This window comes from Ischnura elegans, chromosome 2, assembly GCF_921293095.1.
Source record: "Ischnura elegans chromosome 2, ioIscEleg1.1, whole genome shotgun sequence".
NCBI lineage: Eukaryota > Metazoa > Arthropoda > Insecta > Odonata > Coenagrionidae > Ischnura > Ischnura elegans.
In genome coordinates this window covers 33779274-33798517 of record NC_060247.1, presented here as the reverse complement: position 1 = coordinate 33798517, position 19244 = coordinate 33779274, and the positions used below count along the sequence as shown (strand labels likewise).

Sequence of the window (19244 nt, the reverse complement as noted above, 5' to 3'; positions counted from 1 at the left end):
CATCAGTTGACTCAGTAATAATGGGCACTATGGGGGTCACCCTCTGATTTTTAGCCAATTCTTGATCACTTAGCTTAATTAGATGACCATCACGGACTATCTCCAATACCATGTTTTCAACAAGGGGTTGGTAAGCAAGGGGTATCGGCCTTGCTCTCAAGGAAACAGGTACAGCATCTTCCTTAAGAATAAGACTACCCTTAGAACCATTTAAAACACCAACCTTATGTGTAAATACCTCTGGTTAACTTATTTTGAGCTTATCAATAGAATCAATTTCTGGTTTAAGCATAGTAATCTTTTGAATTTTGCAAACACTAGCAACTGCTTCCCAATCAAGTGGTAACAGTCTCATCCAATTTCTACCAAGAACATTAGAACATTTAGGAATTGGCTGAAGGGTGAGGCAAGGCTGTTCACCATCGCCATTGGTTTTTAACTTTTATGCTAAGGAAATGGTAAAAGAGATGTCGAATGAGTTGGAAACTGGAGTTAAAGGGGAGAGAATGATATTTAAAGTAGTGATGTTTGCAAATGATCAAGCATTGATTATCTAGTCAGTAAGAGTGCTGGAGGCTCTAGTGTATGCATATGACAAGCCTTGCAAGGAATATGACATGGGATTAATCAATGAAAGATTAAAGTTGTGCGACTTTGTAAAGGATCGCAAGCAAGGAATATGAGGCTCAAGATAAAAGTAGGTGAGTAAAAACTTTATGAGGCAGAGCAATTCAATGATTGGGGCAGCACATCCGGGGAAAACTGATTCAGCAGTAAGGACATCATGAAGAGAAATGCATAAGAAAAGGTGGTGTTCATGAACAGAAAAGCGGGAGGGAATTGCTATGTATGAGTTCAAAGAAAAGGCTTGTGAAGCCTTATTTGGAGCGTAGAGGTTTTCGATGCAGATAAATGGACACTTAGGAATCAGGAGGATAGAAGACTGGAAGTGTTCAAGATGTGTGTGTGTGTGGAGAAGAATGGAGAAGGTGAAGTGGAGTGAGAGGAGGAACGATGAAGTTCTGGAAATGGTGAATGATTAGAGAGGGCTTCAGTATATGTTACGGAGGAGATAGACTGTATGAATGGAGTGAGTACCTAATGAGGAAGGATGTTGAAAACAGGGTTATAGGATAGAATGTTGGGTTAACAAGGGAGAGGAAGGAAGAGAATAGGATTTTTAGATACAATGAAATGGAGTAGGCCTTACTGTTAATTGAAGAAGAAAGTCTGGGAGGGAAAACTGCCAGAATACTTAATAAATATTCCATCAAAACCTACCTTAATGGGTAGAATAATTTAAGAATAACTCATTCCGTTTTAGTATGTACCATTGTATCTCTCACCATCCATTGATAGAATGTAGAATAGCATATTCATACTTTCTGGGTATATCATGGCCATGATATACAAAAATGCAGAATTATTTGAAGAAGTGTTAATGTAGATACGTAAATTACAGCTTATTTCAGATAAGAAAACTATTTTGATCGGTTTCAAAAATTTTATTTTTGTATTTTTTATATTTTTTGTAGTAAACACTCAATCAGAAGTGGTCAGTTATTAAAATAGTCTTTGTAATTAAGTAGACAATAAAATAGGTTGAAAAACAATAATAATATCATTGTCTCTGTTGATTCACGCAAACATATTTACAATATATGACAACAGGTTATTTCACTTCACTTGCTCATCTCATTCCAGTCTTATTTGGCAAAGAGGTACTGATTGTAAAACATTAAAGAACTTATACCCTGGGAAAGCATGTAAGTTTCACTGCAATACATGCATCCAATATTAATGCTTTCATGAAAAGCATGCATGTCATTCTTAGGATTTAAATGTCATAGAACAATTGAAATGTCAGCCAAAATGACTTTCCAATTTCACACTCCTGCATCTATTTTCAGGGCTAATTCACTTAGCGCTGGCAGGAACTTGAAATTTGCCTCTTCCATTAAAGCTCAGACACTATTTGCATCCATGGCAGGCATATTGGTGCCTACTGACAGAATGGCTGATGATGAATGTTAGTACGTCACCATAAATTTGATCTTATGAAAGTTTTTTCTTAACCTTTCTTGAATTTTAGCATAAGAAAACTGCCTGTTAGGAACACAGCAATCCATGCAAATGTAGATATGAATCCTAGGTAAACTACAGGTTCATCTATACCCCATCCACGACCAAGTATACTTCTCATGCTGGCTGTGGCTTGTGTGAGAGGCATGACTACACTCAGTGATTTGAGAGAGTAATGTATACCTTCCACAGGCCAAATTATTCCTAAAAATGAGAAAAAAGATGAATAAATATTACTGATCAATATCTTGCAGCCTCATGAAAACATCCTTGCTGCTTGAATTTGAAATTTATGTCATTATTTTTGTGTGCAGTGCTTGTTGACCAACCAAAGCACTTTCTGTTGGGGTGTTTTTGAGACGAGGGGTCAATTTTTCTGCATCATCCTCTCTTTCCATGGCCACATATGTTACATATCCAAGTGCCCATGTTAAATTTGGGCTGAGTTAAGCTTATAAATCACATATAAGTTAATTATTGTTGCCCTTAATTTGCCCATATTAAATTTGGGCTGTGTTGAGCTTATAAATCACATTTAAGTTAATTATTATTGCTCTTTCTTGAAATTGCACAATGCAAATTTATCTTTGAAACTAATATTGTTGCAATGAATTTTAGATATGTGTATGTACCACAAAAATAATTGAAAAAATCAAGTTGGTGAATGCAGTGCCAGAACTCGGAGTTTTGTGGGGCTCAGGGGGGATATAGCAGTTTCCTTTGACCTCCTCGCTCTATCCCTTCCCCACCACAAAAAATAATACCTCTGAAAGCTATTTTTTGAAATTCGGTAGTTGAAATTACACACTGTTTGCTATTAAGAAGTTTTATTAATTTTATTGCTTAATAATTGTTAAATAATTTAAGTAGAAATTTTAAATAAGTTTAAAAAAAAATTTTATGAATAAAAAAACTTAAAATTTAACCGCCCCCTGAAATCTGCTGCCCCAGGCACATGAACCCTTACCCAGCCCTATTTATGGGCCTGGGTGAATGGATTTTTCCTTTGGTGTTTTGTTATAAAACTGTCAAGAAACGATTTTAAATGAATATACAGTTTCCCCAAGACTCATTGTGCCCATTCCATTTTCTTTAGAATAGGGTAGTTTCCTTCATCAAAGAAAACGAAAGGCATTGATTGCGATTCCTTACCCACCATTAGTCTATTCATAATGTACAAATTATTTGGTTTAATGTTAATGGTCAATTTTAACCTCATTTGAAAAAGGCCACATTGACGCCCGTGCGATTCCACTCCACTTGACGTCACAGGGACTTAGTTTCTGTAGAAATAGATAAGAGTTTTACATTGTCTGAGATCACCAATGCATGCATGAGGCACAGAGCTCAGGGAAACATCTCTTAATAATCACCCATTAAAATTGCCTAAGTTCGGAAAATTGCCTTCGTTTGATAGGGTAATAATAATCCTTATTTAAGCCAAGCGCTACCTGCTAGCAGCCTGCGTCGTATCAGCGCTCAAAGCCTCGCCCCAAGGTCACTTCACACGGCGACATCTGGAACCAGAAATACGTCACACGGGCTTTTCCCAGCATTCCTACTTAGCCGTCGTGTTTTCGCGCGCTTGAAAATTTTCACTTTTTGTTTAATCGCGAAAGATAGATATCGTCATTCAAAAATCTAAGAGTGTGAAATGCATACTCCAGGAGTAATAATCCTTCGATTTAGGCAATAAAAAAATAATAGGAAACCACCCTATTGTTTATTCCATGTTATACCTATTGTTGGAAAAAGGGGGCTGAAGCATAAAGATGTGGGACTGCTGGTTTTTTGATTACTCACCACAAAGCATAATTACAGGAAGGAAGCTTCCGAGACCAAGGTATGTTGCACTCCTTTCATCATCACATGCACATGATATGAGGAAGCCTAGTGTATGTACAATGACAAAAAGTATTTTACATTAGTTGTTGTATTGTATAGATATCTTTACATTGAAAAGGACTGAGAATTTGAATGATGTGTAGTTATGAGACTGTTTGACTGTTTTATTATTGTATCAGATAGTAGCTTGTTGCAATCTAGGTGGTGATTACATCCAGTTCAGTAAATGTCAGCATTAAAATACAAGACACAGCAATGTAATTTTATCCAATCATTTGAACTTACCAAAGCACATTCCACAGAGTCCGTTGAGTACTGTTAAAATCACCACATAGACCATATCTCCTTCTATGGAAATACCAAACACTGGGAATGACAGTACCAAAACTACTATCACCTGAACTGTCATCACAACAAACTGAGTGACAACATGAGACATCAGAATTTCTAAAGGGGTGATTCCTGAAAAGATAACAACTTAAATTAAGTCTCTTTATATATCAAGGCTGAAGCTCTTTAATAAGAACAAGATTTTGGTAGACGAAGAGGAATAACTGTGCCTATGAGCCTAATCCCGAAGAAAACGTTAAATAAAACTTATTGTTTCTGGTGAGATCCTAAGCGAATGCAATGCAAAATGGAATGCACCAAAAGGAATGGCGGTCCTCAAAAATAACCATTATCATTAGTGGAGGTAAAACAGCTTAACACTATTCTAACTTTATAATTTTCTTAAATGAAAATCTTATAAGGATGTGAGGACAGTGGCGCAGCAAGGGGGGGTTTTGGGGGTTTTACCCCCCCCCCCCCCCCCAGAGCTCGGAGAAATTTTTAAGTTTAATCCATTTTACTTATTTGGATCAGTATTACTTATAGAATAGAGTTAGGATTAATCAAATATCCCTCAGGAAGCCGTAAAACTCGCCAGTTTGAACCATTATTCTTAAAAATTTTCTAGAGGAGGGCCCCCACAACACCTGCTTACCCTGATGGGTATGCAATACCCCCACACCCGTAAGTATTAGTTGCGCCTAAAACCCCCTCTAGCCTTAATTCCTGGCTGCGCCCCTGTGTGAGGAAATAAGTGAAATATGGATGAGTGTGAAAACCTATTTCAAATTTAAAAAATGATCATGATAAAGATAGGCCACATACCAAACATGTTATTACTGTTACATTAATGTCCAATGCCAATGTAGTTGAAATTACCAGTTTGGAATTTATGGGCGTATACATATATGTATGAACAATAGTGAAGTGGCAGTAGTTAATATAATTCAGAGATTTATACATTTTGGTGATAAATGAGGATGGTTAGAAGACAAGAATGCATCTATCTATAAGTTGAATAACCCATTATTTCATCATTCTAAACGCCGTTTTACACGGGGCACGAAATTGCGCAGGTTAAAGCTGCATTTATTTCTAAAATGGTGTGGAATTGCGCAAATGCATGAATGAAATTAGAACGTGCTATTTTGCCGTCTTGCATCCACGCATTCTCGCATGTGTTCTAGCAATTCACCGCTTTACACGACGCAATTTTGATTGCGCCTTTGCACGTACGTCAGATTGTGCAATTCCGTGTACCGTGTAAAACAGCCTTAAGAATTTATCTCATCATGACTGCTTCTTGTGATTCAGAATGCTTATGTGCAGTACAGCATCTGTAAGCATGTCAGGAAAGCTCAAGTTAATACATTGTTATTATCCACTATTATTGTACAAATAATTATTGAAAGTCAGTGGCATGAGAATATTTTCAAAAGTGATTCGTAATACAGAGGATGGGGGTAAGGCTGATGACAACCGATTGAAAATAATGAGACAGAGGGAGCATAGAGTGTATTAAATTATTTCCAAAGGTGATTTGTATTCATAATATAATAAATTCAGAGAGGCTGTGTCACATCTCGGTACTAGGAGTAGATTTCAGATGCAATTTTGTGGTGGGCTTGTGAGATCAATGATCTCGGCTGAAGATGTTACATTCATTAATGTCTTGAGTTTTTTTTAATCCCTTTTTTACTAAGTTTCTAAAGTACACCATTGGATATAATGCATCCTTGCTAGGTATGTATGCACATCTGATTACCTGATACCAAACTTCTCTCTATGAGACCTTCCTTTCGTTCAATAATCATTGCTCCAGACGTAAGGGCCACAGACAGGAAGAAGACAATTCTAAAATTGAAAAAAAACCTTATTAATTGAAAGCTTAAGGCTTCTTAGGCAATAATGTTAGAAATTTAAGTTAAATGGCAGAAAAACAGTGGTCAAGTTGACTCTGATGAAATAACTCACGTGAGAATTACTCCTGGTGCTGAAAAGTCTGTGAAATTTGGTTTTCTTGGCCCATAAACAGGATCATTGAACTGCCAAAAGATATTAATGGAATGAATTAGTTGGAATTAAGAAAACAGTTATACTTATTTGTGATAGTAAGCCTCATTGAAAATTTTAAACATACAACAAGAAAAAGGACTTGCTTTATTCTACAAAGATAGATAAGTGTTTGAGTTTTAGATGGCATATTCCTTTAGATAACAACTCACCCTCACTGGAATCTCTGCTAATTTGACATCGTAATTACAAGAAGAAGTAATATCCCTGGCAAAGGAAAAATATGACTGTTGGAGATCTCGCTGAATCATTAAACCAATATGTTGATCTGGAAAAAAGTAAGCAATAAGTGAGAATTCATACATCCAGCAGTTGATCCAGGAAAGGGACAAGGAGGACCTAGGAGGTTCTCCTCTCCTGTATACATATATTCAAAAACTGTACAAAATTACTGTATTATACATTGTAAATGGGATACCCTAAGGGAGAGCTATAGCCCTCCTGGCCCCTATCTGGATCTGGCTCTCCATACATCTATAGTACACAACTGAGTGAATGTACGTGAGCTGACTCAAGTAGTTCAATATATCTATGCCTCTCGCTTGCTGTACTGGAATTTTGTTACTATTAAAACAAATGTGAGGCATATTATGCATATAAGCTTGGGCCATCAATAAATTCAACAATAATTAAGTTCGTATTATGATTGGATACATTTCAATCAAAATTCTGTAGTTCTAACATTTGATAGCAGGTAAAAAAATGGGGGGAGATATATATGTGTATGAGTGTGTATTTATTTTCTACTCAATGAAACGGTCCTTTCCGTTTAATTGAATTCATCAAATTTGATAGAAATATGCACTTTCTGAGAGAATATGTCGATGAGTAAATTGAGAAATAATGAGCTTGTCTCAATGGAATTACTAAGTACTTGTAATAGATAATTTTTTACTGAGGAAGATGTGTTGCTATAAACATTTTGCCTAGTGCATAATTCTAATTAGGGATGGTCGGATCAGATACATCAGATCCAAATATCTGCGGATATTACCCTTCATTGGATACTTCGGATCCAAACTCGCTGAAGGCATCGGATCTGGATCCGAAATTTTAAATTTATGCTTCAGTGAATGCAGCGTCCCATACGAGGGAGTGGAAAGAGTTCCGATCCTGCATTCGCATATGCCATTGCACTGCGATGCTTGTCCTACTCATGAACTATTTTGTTTGAAAGCTCTCGTAGGGGTTGTGCGACAGAATTTTAGCTGCAGAAATTTTTACGGCAAAGTACGACAGGCACATAGTATGACTCTCACAAAGAGATTGAACAACCATTGGGAGAATCTCAATGCCATAGGATAAAAAAACACCCTTGGCCGTCCATCATCTCTGATGTTTCTTTTTCCTTTCCGAGACCACATAGTCAATAAATCATTATCTTCAAAGGAAAATATCAAGTTACACGAGAACAATGGAAGCGTGTTTCATCCCTACCCCATCTCACCCATTGACCTTTTTCATCTTACATGCTTCAATTCTCTGTTTCTGGCGAACAAATGCTAGTTGAGTGACTTGCTGGACCCAAAGATGTCCCGAATGGCAATTGGATGACATGCGCAAAATTCAAAAATTAATGAGATCAAGTGCGTTGCATTTCTAACATAGATTTTTTTAAGCTCAAATTGATTGAAACAAATTTTTTTTAGTTACAACAACACTATACCAATATTCAACATTGTCCAAACAGCACAATTTTCAAAGAAACAGGTGTGGCATCAGTACCGTCAAACAAGAAGTTACAGTCTGGAAACCAACTGTATATATCACATAGGTCGCCTGGCTTCGCTTTGAAGGCAATAATATCACAAAATAGCAAGATCTGACATGTTCGTCCTCGACTCCCTCATTCGTAGCCTCTTTACTTGAAAGACTCCTTCGTGAACGTGCTCCTTCCCCTCCACCTATCCATTATGTGCTTCTGCTGCCCACCCCTTCCTCTCGCTGAGCAGTTGTCTCTTTCTGTTCCCACAACTTGTCGTATGTGATGCTAATGTTGTTCTAAACGTTGCTAATTGTGTTGCAGATTGCACAGTTGCAATTTAATATTATGATATGTATACTGATAAAATGTATTTCATTGTGTAGAAACATTTTTATTGACATAAAGAGAACCATGTGCGTTCACAGTGACGTGAAACTATTGCGAGGAAGTGCAAAATCCACCTCATCGCAACTGAAACATTTGCAGGTGAAAAACAAGTCAGTATGTGATGAGAAAGTCACAAAATTCTGGGAATACTAAAATTCAGTCAATGTGAGGAATGTTAAAATTCAGTCAATAGTTTATCCAAAGACTGAAACCTATTTTCATTTCTAAGCACGAGCGTAACAGTTTAGATCCTGAGCGTGTACAGATTTTATCATTAAAAATAAATAATTTAAAGCTTATAAAAATGATTTTTAATCACTAAAAATTAAAACATGTTTATAAATCTAAAAGGCATTCCTTTGATTGTATGTACCCAGAAGAAACGTGAATAATTACTTCGTTCTATAGCAGGAATTTGACAATGCATTTGGATTTGGAAATACCAAAGATGCGGCTCCAAAAATCAAGGATCTGATCCAGATCCGGGTGTGAAAAAAAATCCTGGAACCATCCATCCCTAATTCTAATGGTTCTTTATGTATAATATTTCATAGATTCATTTCTTACTTGACATATCCAGCCAAACACGCATTTCACTTTGGTCCAAGGTTTCTTCATCTGCATCCCGGCCCAATCCTACTCTTGCTATTACAGCATCGGTGTAATTTTCTGTGAAATATATTGCTCCCCAAACATTTCCTCTTCTTATAGCTTCCAGAGCAGAATCTGTATCGTCAAACCTTTCCTGATAAAGTCATCATGAAAAATTATGAAAGTTAGATTTAATGGAATGGTTTTCCCTACATTTTATGATGAAATAGATAAAAGGTGAGATATGTGGTCACCTCAGTGTGTACTTGACTCTCATATTGAAAGAGTTGCATTTATCAAAATCCTTTTAAAAATATGTATATACCATTGATTAGCTCAAAGAAAGTTTATAGTTGAGTTTCTATTACCCAAGTGATATTTTAATCATGAGTTTAACAGGTTTCAGCTGTTTTGTCACCATAAAACATTTTCATTTGGGATAAGAAATATTACTCTATACTGCAGCAGAAAACTGGGAAGATAACTTTTTTACATTGATAAAACATCCACTTAACAATGTTTTTTTGTGGAAGAGCACGTACATAATTAGATGTTGCATAGCAGCATATTAAAAAAACTATGGCATCAAGTCTGAATATCTCACCGTTATTAATGAGCGATTTTGTAGATGCTGCAGATAACGACAGCTCAATGAAGTTAAATTGCATCCGTGGGCAGGAATGCATTCATCAGATCTGGATGTGAAATCATGGAGAGGCCCAAGGGGGCCAAGTTCATGATTGACCACTGCAATTTTCAATCCTCTTGGGTCATGTCCTACGGCCATACAAAACAGTGCAGTCTGTATCAGCGGCATGCCAACAGTAGTCAGAAGAATCCTGAGAAATAAAAACCGACATTCAATCATTCTCTGCATAGCAATATTAATTTTTCTTTGAGTCCATGGAAATAATTTTGTGGGAAGCTTGATATGTTGCCTGATACACCACAACTCAAAATAACACCAATTTATTGCTGTGAAGTATTCTCACGCATCTCTTCTCTGAACTTCTCATAGCAAATTTTTAGATAGTATGTATTTAAAAAATGCAAGAAGTGAGCTAGAATGTACAATGACTAGAATCTCTTGAAAGAACCTCAACACCTTAAGGAGTTACTTGGCTGATGTAGCCTGTGGGTGCCTGATGTTTTTCTCTAATATTTGGGGTTTTATTCAATCACTACATTTACCAACTGAACTCCGAGTCTATCCGACCAAGAAGTCAGTCTGAGTTCAGACCACTGTTGTAAAGGAAAGAGAGCTGATTCTGCAAGTTGCGTTTACCAACATCAATTTAACACATTGTTCTTAGCCTCTCAATTTTTTAGTTTTCTTCCCTCCTGTGTGTTTTATCTATTTTTCTGTGCTTCTTCCATTGAGTTGTGTTAGTTGTTACTTTTTTATACTTATATCCGTTATTAGTAAATTACCATTAGAAGAAAATAAAAAGGGTTGTACATAATTTGAAACAGAACTTGATCAGCTTGATGCATTCACCACTTAAATATCTGCCCCATGCATCCAAGCTGAGGTTTCAGACTGGTGAAATGAAAAAATAAACAACCTTGGTAACTTTTCACTGGAAAATTATTTATTGGTACGATGCATTTCGATGCTGAGGCTTTCTTAACTACATCCTCAAGTCACTCAACGAGTTGGTACTTGAGAATGATGCCTCATCGTCGAAATGCGTCATACCAATAAATAATTTTCCAGTGAAAAGTTACCGACGTTGTTTATGTTTCATTTCAACATGGATTTTCACAAAGTTAAAGCCGAATCGATTGATTTTCAGATTGGTCTTGAAAGTGAGCAATCTTAGCCCCATTACAGACTGGTCTGTTTGGACGGCTGTATTTACCAACCCTATAAGTGATTGGCTATACTGATTTCGTTTCCATTGGTATTAATTACGTTATCATTGAACATATGATGAATTTCAATGAATACATTCGTACTATCTGAGCAAGGGAAAATGTGAAACACAGTATTTTCACAATTGGATTTGAATTAAAATACATGTAGACTTCGAAGAATACTGTGAACCAACTGCAAATAGCATGTAATGTAATGTTGCTATGGCCACCTGAATTTGACTCTGAGTAAGAAACTGAAAGTAAATTTTGGCATTCCTTTTAACATGTTGCGTACGGATGGCGAGAATTCTCGTCATTTTTTTCCCGAACGTTCCGGAAAATTCATAGGAAATTTGAACTAGATTCTGATACATAATTCATCCACGAGTTCACCATTTGTTCACCATTTCACATTATAGAGGGAAAAATCATTTGCCTAGATTATTTATGTGATCTAATATAGATTATTCTCTCAATATTTGTCAATACTCACGGGTAATTTCTTAACATCCACATGAAGTTCTTCCAAACAAGCACACCAATGCGTCGGCTGGATCCCAAAGACATTTTTTTCTTTATCTTTCTTTCATCATAATCATTAGCCACAGCAACTGGTGGGGATAGGTCTGCAGAAATCGCACCAATGGAAGGCTCCCTGCTCCTCTGAAATTGAGACATTAATGATGATGTCATGGGGCCAAGGATGAAAACCAAAGTGAATATAAATTAAAGTATTGGATGAAGGCAGTTCATGAAGCAATAGAAAAGGTAAAAATGTTCATTTTTTGGCTATATTTAGGAAGATTGTGGACAGTAAAGTTTGTGGACAACATTCAATTTGAATTGGATGTTAAAAAATGAGTATGTATGGTGGTCAAGTTTTATTTGGCATTTTTAAACTCATATTTTACCTTCATATTAATTTGAGATTTTGCATTTGTCTACTTGTCCATGGCCGTGAAAGAATAATAATACAGTAAAACAAAGCATAGGTCCTGGGCATGCCTGTGAACCTTCATAAACCTACTGTATTGAACCTTATCCACCTTATTGTCACCTGTGGATCAATAATCATCTAGATGGTATAGGAGATGGTCACCCATGGAAGGAATTGCATGTATTTGGTACTCAACAGGTAAATGCCAATTTTTCTCATCAATACATATATTTTAATGATCAAATTAATACCACAAACTTACATATCTTTTTCTTTAGTATGTACAGTAGAAATTTTAAATCCTTACTTCCAAGCCTAGGTCATTTTATGCCTTCCTTTACCTCGATAAACATAATGAACATTTCAATGGATTTTTGAAGCTCACAATCTTTATAAACAAATTCATGACTAGTTCATAGTTACTACTAAATACAAGTTGGTGTAATTGACCATAACTCATGCAATTGGTGAAAATTTCTAAATTTTACGGCAGTATATACATGAATAAATAATTGCTTGCAGAGGGGAACTATGGAAATGCTGTTTGACATTGTATAACAAAAGATAGACTCTCCATCAGGCCTTATGAAATTTTTTTAAATATGTTAGCATTTGTTATATTTTGGCGACAACTTATGGCTTTAAAGAAGTGTTAAGGGGCTCAAATCCCATTTGTGAAATACATTCCGAATCCATCTGAATGAACTTCAAGGAAATGCATTCTCGACACCTCAATGGGATCCTTCCCATAAAAATTTTTCCCAGCGTTTATTGCTGTGTCAATAGGACTAGTCAAGAGTGGAAGATGGGCGAAAGCTGAATGTCAGTGATTTTGTCCGCTTCAACAATATGGCAGAGAGAAATTTTCACTATTATCCACTCCTCATCTAAGTCCTTGGGTCTGAAGGAAAGGTTGAGTTTCATGGATGCAGATTGCTACCCTCTGCAGTTGCCTGCTGGGAGTACTGACAAATTGTGAGATTATTTTTTTGCCGAAGCGAGCCACCATAACATTATTAATTATAATGATAAAACAGAAATTTTTGCCATGATGGACTGTGAAATATAGTCATAAATAATTAAAAGTGCTCAAGCTTTGATCAGCAGTTGTAACTGATGTCCCTGATGATGCCTTCTAATGAACCTAAGACGTGTGTGTGAAGCAGCGAAAAAAATGTTCATCAAAATCGGAGGATAGTTTTATGGAAAGTTCTCATGTGATTATTCAAAATCATGCTAAATTTGTTTGCTGAAAATAAAACCACTTGAATGTAGGATAAAGAAAGTACTGAAAATTTTAAGATAGACCATGTATTCATCACTGCAGTGTCACATGTGTATCTCTTTCTATCAGGTAAGATATTCTTAAATATTCTCCTTATCAAAGTGGTATATGTCATATTACTCCCTTTAAATCATACCCAACTTCTGTTTCAGTTGAATTTGGTAATTATAGTCACGAGCATTGCTTACAGGTTTAATTTCTGGTAAGGCTGACGGTTCCTCTCGCTCTTCTTCATCAAGACCACTGTCTGATTCAACCTTGTCCAGTTCAATTGCATTTTGTGTAGCTGCCTCAAATGATCCCATGTCAATTTCACGGTCACTTCCACCACTCAGCACATTGCTTCGTTTTCTCCTGTTTTGCAGGACACAAAGCTTTAAAAAGACCTCTTCCAGTGATCCACAGTGATGAATGGCCAGCAGATTATCTGGTGATTCTTCAGCAAGAAGCTTTCCCCCTCTCATCAAGCCAATCTATGAAGCAAAAAAATTTGCTTATTATTTTCAACCGTAAACTTTTGCATGTATGCCACAATTTCATGATTATAGTGAAAATTTTAGATAAAAACATACCTTATGAGCATCTCTAGCTTCCTCTATATAATGTGTTGTTATAATAACTGTCGTGTTTCCCTCTTTGGTGATTGTAATTAGATGTTTCCATATGCTGTAAGTAAGGAACAAATGTCAGTTGAGAAACAGAGGAGAGTTTATTAGATGTAATGTCAAAAATTAATGCTCCTAAATTGCATTGCTAATTGAAATATGACATTTTCTTGTTATTTATTTGGAGACAAAGGCATAAAATGAAGTATTCTCTCCAGAGTTCCTAATTTTTGTCATCTTATTGACAATGACAATGCAAAAAGATGAAATCTTTTGCTCCACATTTGTAACAGTTTGATTAGTGTGCTACCTTTGCCGAAGAAGTGGATCCACCCCCACTGTTGGCTCATCCAGAATTAATAACTCTGGTTCATGAAGGAAAGCTGCTGATAGTGACACTCGTCGTTGCTGACCTCCACTGTAGAGAGGAAAAATAGATGGTTTTCAATTTTAGATTTATTAGTGTATTTTAATATTTATCATGCATTGCTATTGAAGAAAGAAGTATTCAGGTATCTTTCCAATTACATTTGAGTTATTATTTAATGAAATTCTTCATCAACTGATATTCTTATTAAAATAATTTCTAAATTTTAAGTGGATGGAAAACTTATATTAAATTTAAACTTGTGCACACAATCAATTAGCAAATTAAGTATGAATACAATTGTTGAATTTCAGTAATTTTTTTAATGAATGTATGGACATGTTGAACAAATCAAATGAGTGAACTGAGGAGATAGGTCTTTGTAATAATTCTTTCAAAAAGACTAATTGGTGCAAATAATATAAAATGATTACTTATCATATCTACTAGCCGCAGAAAGTTTCAAATTTAGGAAAAGTTGGGGATGAGAATTAGACGTTTAGGAAAAACTTGTATACAAACACTGGTTGTCTAACATCTTGTTGTATGGCCATTATTACCTCAAAGTTTTCACTTGGCGGTGTGCTGGTGGAAGTTCTAAAAGCTTTGTTAGGAAGCTTAATCTCTCATCAATGGCATTGGTGGACATTCCAAAGATCCACCCAAAGTATAGCATTGTCTCTCTGATGGTGAACTCACTGTATAGAGCCGTTTCCTAGAAGATTTTAAATTAGGTTAATCTACGTACGGAAACACCCTCAAAGAAATTATAAAAATTCTGGGTAAAAAAGAGTATTTTTCATGTGATTCCCAAAGTCATCAAGTAAGTAAATATTTCAGGGATCAATTCCATGATTCCTAAAACTGCTTCTAACATATATTTTGCGACAAAATGTAGCATGTGCTTTTTAGGCTATATTGAAATAATGTATATTGAATGGAGGAGAAAGCTGCTGGTGAGATGAAAGTTCTAGGAAATGTACTGATTCACCAAAATCAGGGCCAATTTATCTAAAAATGCCGAATTTCTTTGAAAAAATAAGATAATTGAATTTCATAATGTAGATGAAGGAATACCATGCCATGCCATAGCATATATGCTGGAGCATAGTGTTTCCAGGGGGGAACACAGGGGAAATTTTTAACAGGGTAGTATACTATCTATCCTGTAAAAATTTTCTCTGTAAAACCACATGGTAAATTAATAAGGTGATTGCATGTATCTATATGCATTTGAATCCTTGCATTCAAAGCAACTTCTTTGCAATTTTAATTAGAATGATTTTTTATGCTTAACTTTCTCTCAAATTATTTCTTCTTATGACAGTATTTCACAACTTCATAATCACTTCAGGTCAGGGTGATATTGATATGAATTAATTGCCATTTATTTCCCCATATTCATCAGGATAATTGGAATATTTTATGATACATTCCATAAAATAATCCAACTTTTTACTTAAGGATAAAAGCTTGATTATGTTTATATATAATATCAGTGAGTTATTTTTCAGCTCCCAAAAAAAATGAAATTACCTGAGGCATGTATCCAACCCTCTTCCCCGGAACTCCACTTCCTTCACTGCCTGGTTTTCCGCCAAGCACCCATATCTCTCCAGTGTTCAGTCGCCTCCTTCCAACAATGCACGTCAAAAGTGTGGTCTTTCCACAGCCACTAGCTCCCAAGAGGCCATATCTGTATGGGAATTAAAGGTAATGAACCACTAGACTTCACAAAACACCTCATCAGGGGCATAAATAAATTTAATTATATGTAATTATTATTGGCATAAACCAGTAGTGTAGCCAAGATTTTGAAATGGGAGGGGGGGGGAGTTTACCGGAGATTTCGGGGTTCTTCTGGGGTGTATGGTAAACACCCGAGGGCAAAGGGATTTTTGATGTTGAAGACATGATTTTTATGACTCAAAAACAGTATTTTTGTGTGAATATTTATTAAAATTAAGTATTTGTTTATTCATTGAGGCCATCTTTCTCATTTTTGGAGCCTCTTTTTAAGGCTGAAAGGGGGGGTTTAACCCGGAGAACCCCCCCGTGGCTACTCCACTGGCATAAACCCCTAGTTTAACTATGACACTATACCAAACAATTAAGAAAAACGCCCAGTTACGGATATTGATTTTTCATACAAGCTGCTCGAGATGAATAATGTTGAATGCCAAAGCTAGTTAGCACTAAGGAATGGGAGTTTTGCACTTCCTGGAAAGGTAGGAATGGATCACTTTGGCCAAATAAGTTTCCTAGCTTTATCATGCCCATTTCTAACATCACTATGTCCTATGTTTTTGGCTCGTACATCCTGTCAAGGTTTGATGAGCAAAAACATCATAATCTTCAGTACCTATGCTTTACAAACTTAAGAGTTTCATTAAAAAATGCCCTAAAATAGCTCTCAGAGGTTTTAGCTATCTATAAAATGTGGTAGGTGAAATAACAACAAATAGTATGCTTGCTATTAAAAAGTTTTGGTTATATTATTTTTTAGTGATTTATAAATTAATGATCATCCTTAAATAATTTAATTACGAAAATGAGATAACTTTTTTATTAAACCTTTAAAATTTTGCCACCCCCTGAAATCTGCCGCCCGGGGCAAATGCCCCCTCTGCCCCGCCCTAGTACCGGGCCTGAGTAAACATCTCATTAGATGAAAATAGGACTAAGGTGTTCACTGAATGCATTGATGTACAGGTTGGAATACCTCTGAAATATCATCTCCAGTCAGTTAGAATTGACACGGGAGATTTTCGTGGCATTTGGCTGAGAATTATTCTGATCAATTTTCACTATGGATGGCAGGGGGGGTAAAAGTCGTCCATCAATTTCCGTGGCGCCTTAATGGTATGCAATACCTCACAACAAGGATGCGCCCGAAGACTGGTGTAAGTAGATAAGTGGCTTTTAGATATCCATCAATCATTTTTTAATTAAAATATTAAGCTGGTGAAATATAAAATTTGATCGGAGAGCTTTCTTATAGATCGCCATCTTTTCAAACTTTCCAGAAATTACGGGGGGTTGCAGCCCCCCATTAATCCACCATTGATGGGTGGTTTATTCCGAGTGGTTGGCAACGCGATCGAAGTTTGCTGTGTATGAAACTTTCCAGCCACGATCAGTAGCGCCGACTCCATGGGGCCTGAGGGGGCCCGAGCCCCCCCAAAAATTCGTTAGAGATGTGAGGAAAAAATGTGTCAGGTTTGTAAATTTTCCCCGGAGTGTCCAGATATCGAGATTCGAGTAATCAGGGTTCTAATGTTGATCATATGAATCTTCTAAAATGCTTAAAACTTAAAATTCACTACTTATAAAATTAACCGGGGCAAGGTCCCCGGTTTGGGACCCCCCAATATTTTTTGTAAGTCGGCACCCCTGGCCACGATGAGGTGAGCCCTCGGAGTGAGCTGTCAGAACACAAACTTTCAAATAGAACAACTTTGAATTGCGTTTCTAACTATTCGGAATGGGTCGCCCTTATGAAAATGATCAGGCGAATTCCGATCAGTGTACATCACACACCGTGAGAAGGGGCGGGCGGAACTTACAATTAGCATTATTTAATGCCGCGCTATCTGATAAAATGTCGGTATGCCCTAGCGGTTCGTCAAGGATAACGAGGCAAATATGAAACTGAAATGAACATAAAAAACGTTCTTCAGTCATCTTCAATTTGGCACTTTTTTTTAGACATATTAGCTATTAAATTAATTGTTGAGCCATCATCTGGAAAATTTCTGAGTATATTGAGAAGACCGTATTTAACATTTTCCTGTTCCTAAAATTTTATCTCAGTTTTGTTTCATATGGAAAAAAATTGTGATTGAGTTGCAAGGGAAATATTGACAAGGGTTTACTCTATATACAACCTGAAAATTGCCGTGTAATATAACATAAATTTTAAACGAGCCGTGTGTCGCAAAAATGTCAATTGGCCACCGATCGCTTATACTAGCAATCGGTGGCCATATATGTGTATATGATAAGTGCCGTAGTGTTTCACTTTCAGACTCATCCAAATCAAAGTCGCAAAATCTCAGTGAAGTTCGTTATTGAGGAAAATGATACCAGAGTAGATATGGGGACGGTTTTTCTGATTCCAAATGAAAATATTATCTCCCATTGTTTATGATAACATAGTTATTTTAAAGAATAATAAAATTTCTGAACTAATTAGACATTTTTTCCCAAAAATATGCCGCCAACTTTTTTTCCTCGGGGTGAAAAATTGGCATTTTACGTGAAATACAAAGAATATGACATCACTAAGCTCTATCTTTAATAAAGTTCCCACGGGCGATTTCTAAAACAAAGAGGAAACGTCCACCACACCTCTCGAAAATTAATAGGATATCGTCATATTCAGGGCCTGAACTAAGAGTTTTGTCAGGGGTGGCAAAGATCAGTTTGCCGCCCCCCTCCTCTGATCTCTCCTCCCTTCCCCCCATCACTAAAATATAATACATCCGTAAGCTATTTCTTTGAGATACGGAAGTAGAAATTACACGCCGAATGTTTGCTATTGAGAGATTTTATTAATATTAATGTTTAATAATTTATAAATTATTTAATAATTTCATTATAAACATTGAATTACTTTTAAAAATAAACTTTTCAAATTTTGATGCCCACGGCACGTGCCCCCTCTGCCCCACCCTGGTTCCGCGCCTGGCCGGATTTATGGAATGATTAGGTTCACTCACTCTATGATACATCCCGAAGGCTGGTTAGAGTGTTTGTAGAAATCTCACCCCTGATAAAGCCACAGGCGTCTGAATATCACACATTTGGAGTTGGGGTGTCAGTTCCTTTCCCTGGGCCACCTCGCAATTCGAGGATTTTATTTGGGGGTGACCGGAGGCTTCATCCGGCATTTGAACTCGGATCCTTAGGCCAGGAGCCAAGTGCTCTTGCCACTACGCTACCACGCTCCCCAATCATTAAGTTGCAAGTGACAAATTATTTTCAGTGTAAGTGCTTCGAAATCTACTTCCGTCTCTAGGCCATGCCGAGAGGGATTCTTTTTCACATGGGTTGGGAAAAAGAAAGGAAAGGGGAGAAAATCTATCATTCGCTCGCGAAAACCTCATTTCGGCCCCGTTATCAAATTGCTGGACCTCAGTGCTGTCCAAAATGCGTTAAATCAACGAAATGAATAGCCA

The 19244-nt window shown here is 36.6% G+C and overlaps 1 protein-coding gene across 1 annotated transcript in view; it reads right to left on the bottom strand.

Annotated features, from left to right (window-relative positions):
- Positions 1–1490: 1490 nt before the first annotated feature.
- Positions 1491–19244, bottom strand: part of LOC124153577 (ABC transporter G family member 23-like) — an 86503-nt gene continuing 68749 nt past the window's right edge. Inside the window, exons 3-16 of the mRNA XM_046526840.1 lie at positions 15601–15760; positions 14625–14779; positions 14008–14115; positions 13665–13758; positions 13281–13565; positions 11364–11533; positions 9618–9852; positions 8990–9167; positions 6483–6598; positions 6232–6302; positions 6023–6111; positions 4213–4389; positions 3886–3972; positions 1491–2286 (exon numbers count right to left, since the gene is read on the bottom strand). Of these exons, the coding sequence (XP_046382796.1) occupies positions 2072–2286; positions 3886–3972; positions 4213–4389; positions 6023–6111; positions 6232–6302; positions 6483–6598; positions 8990–9167; positions 9618–9852; positions 11364–11533; positions 13281–13565; positions 13665–13758; positions 14008–14115; positions 14625–14779; positions 15601–15760 (2140 nt within the window). The 3' untranslated portion in view covers positions 1491–2071. The remainder of the gene's footprint in view (positions 2287–3885; positions 3973–4212; positions 4390–6022; positions 6112–6231; positions 6303–6482; positions 6599–8989; positions 9168–9617; positions 9853–11363; positions 11534–13280; positions 13566–13664; positions 13759–14007; positions 14116–14624; positions 14780–15600; positions 15761–19244) is intronic.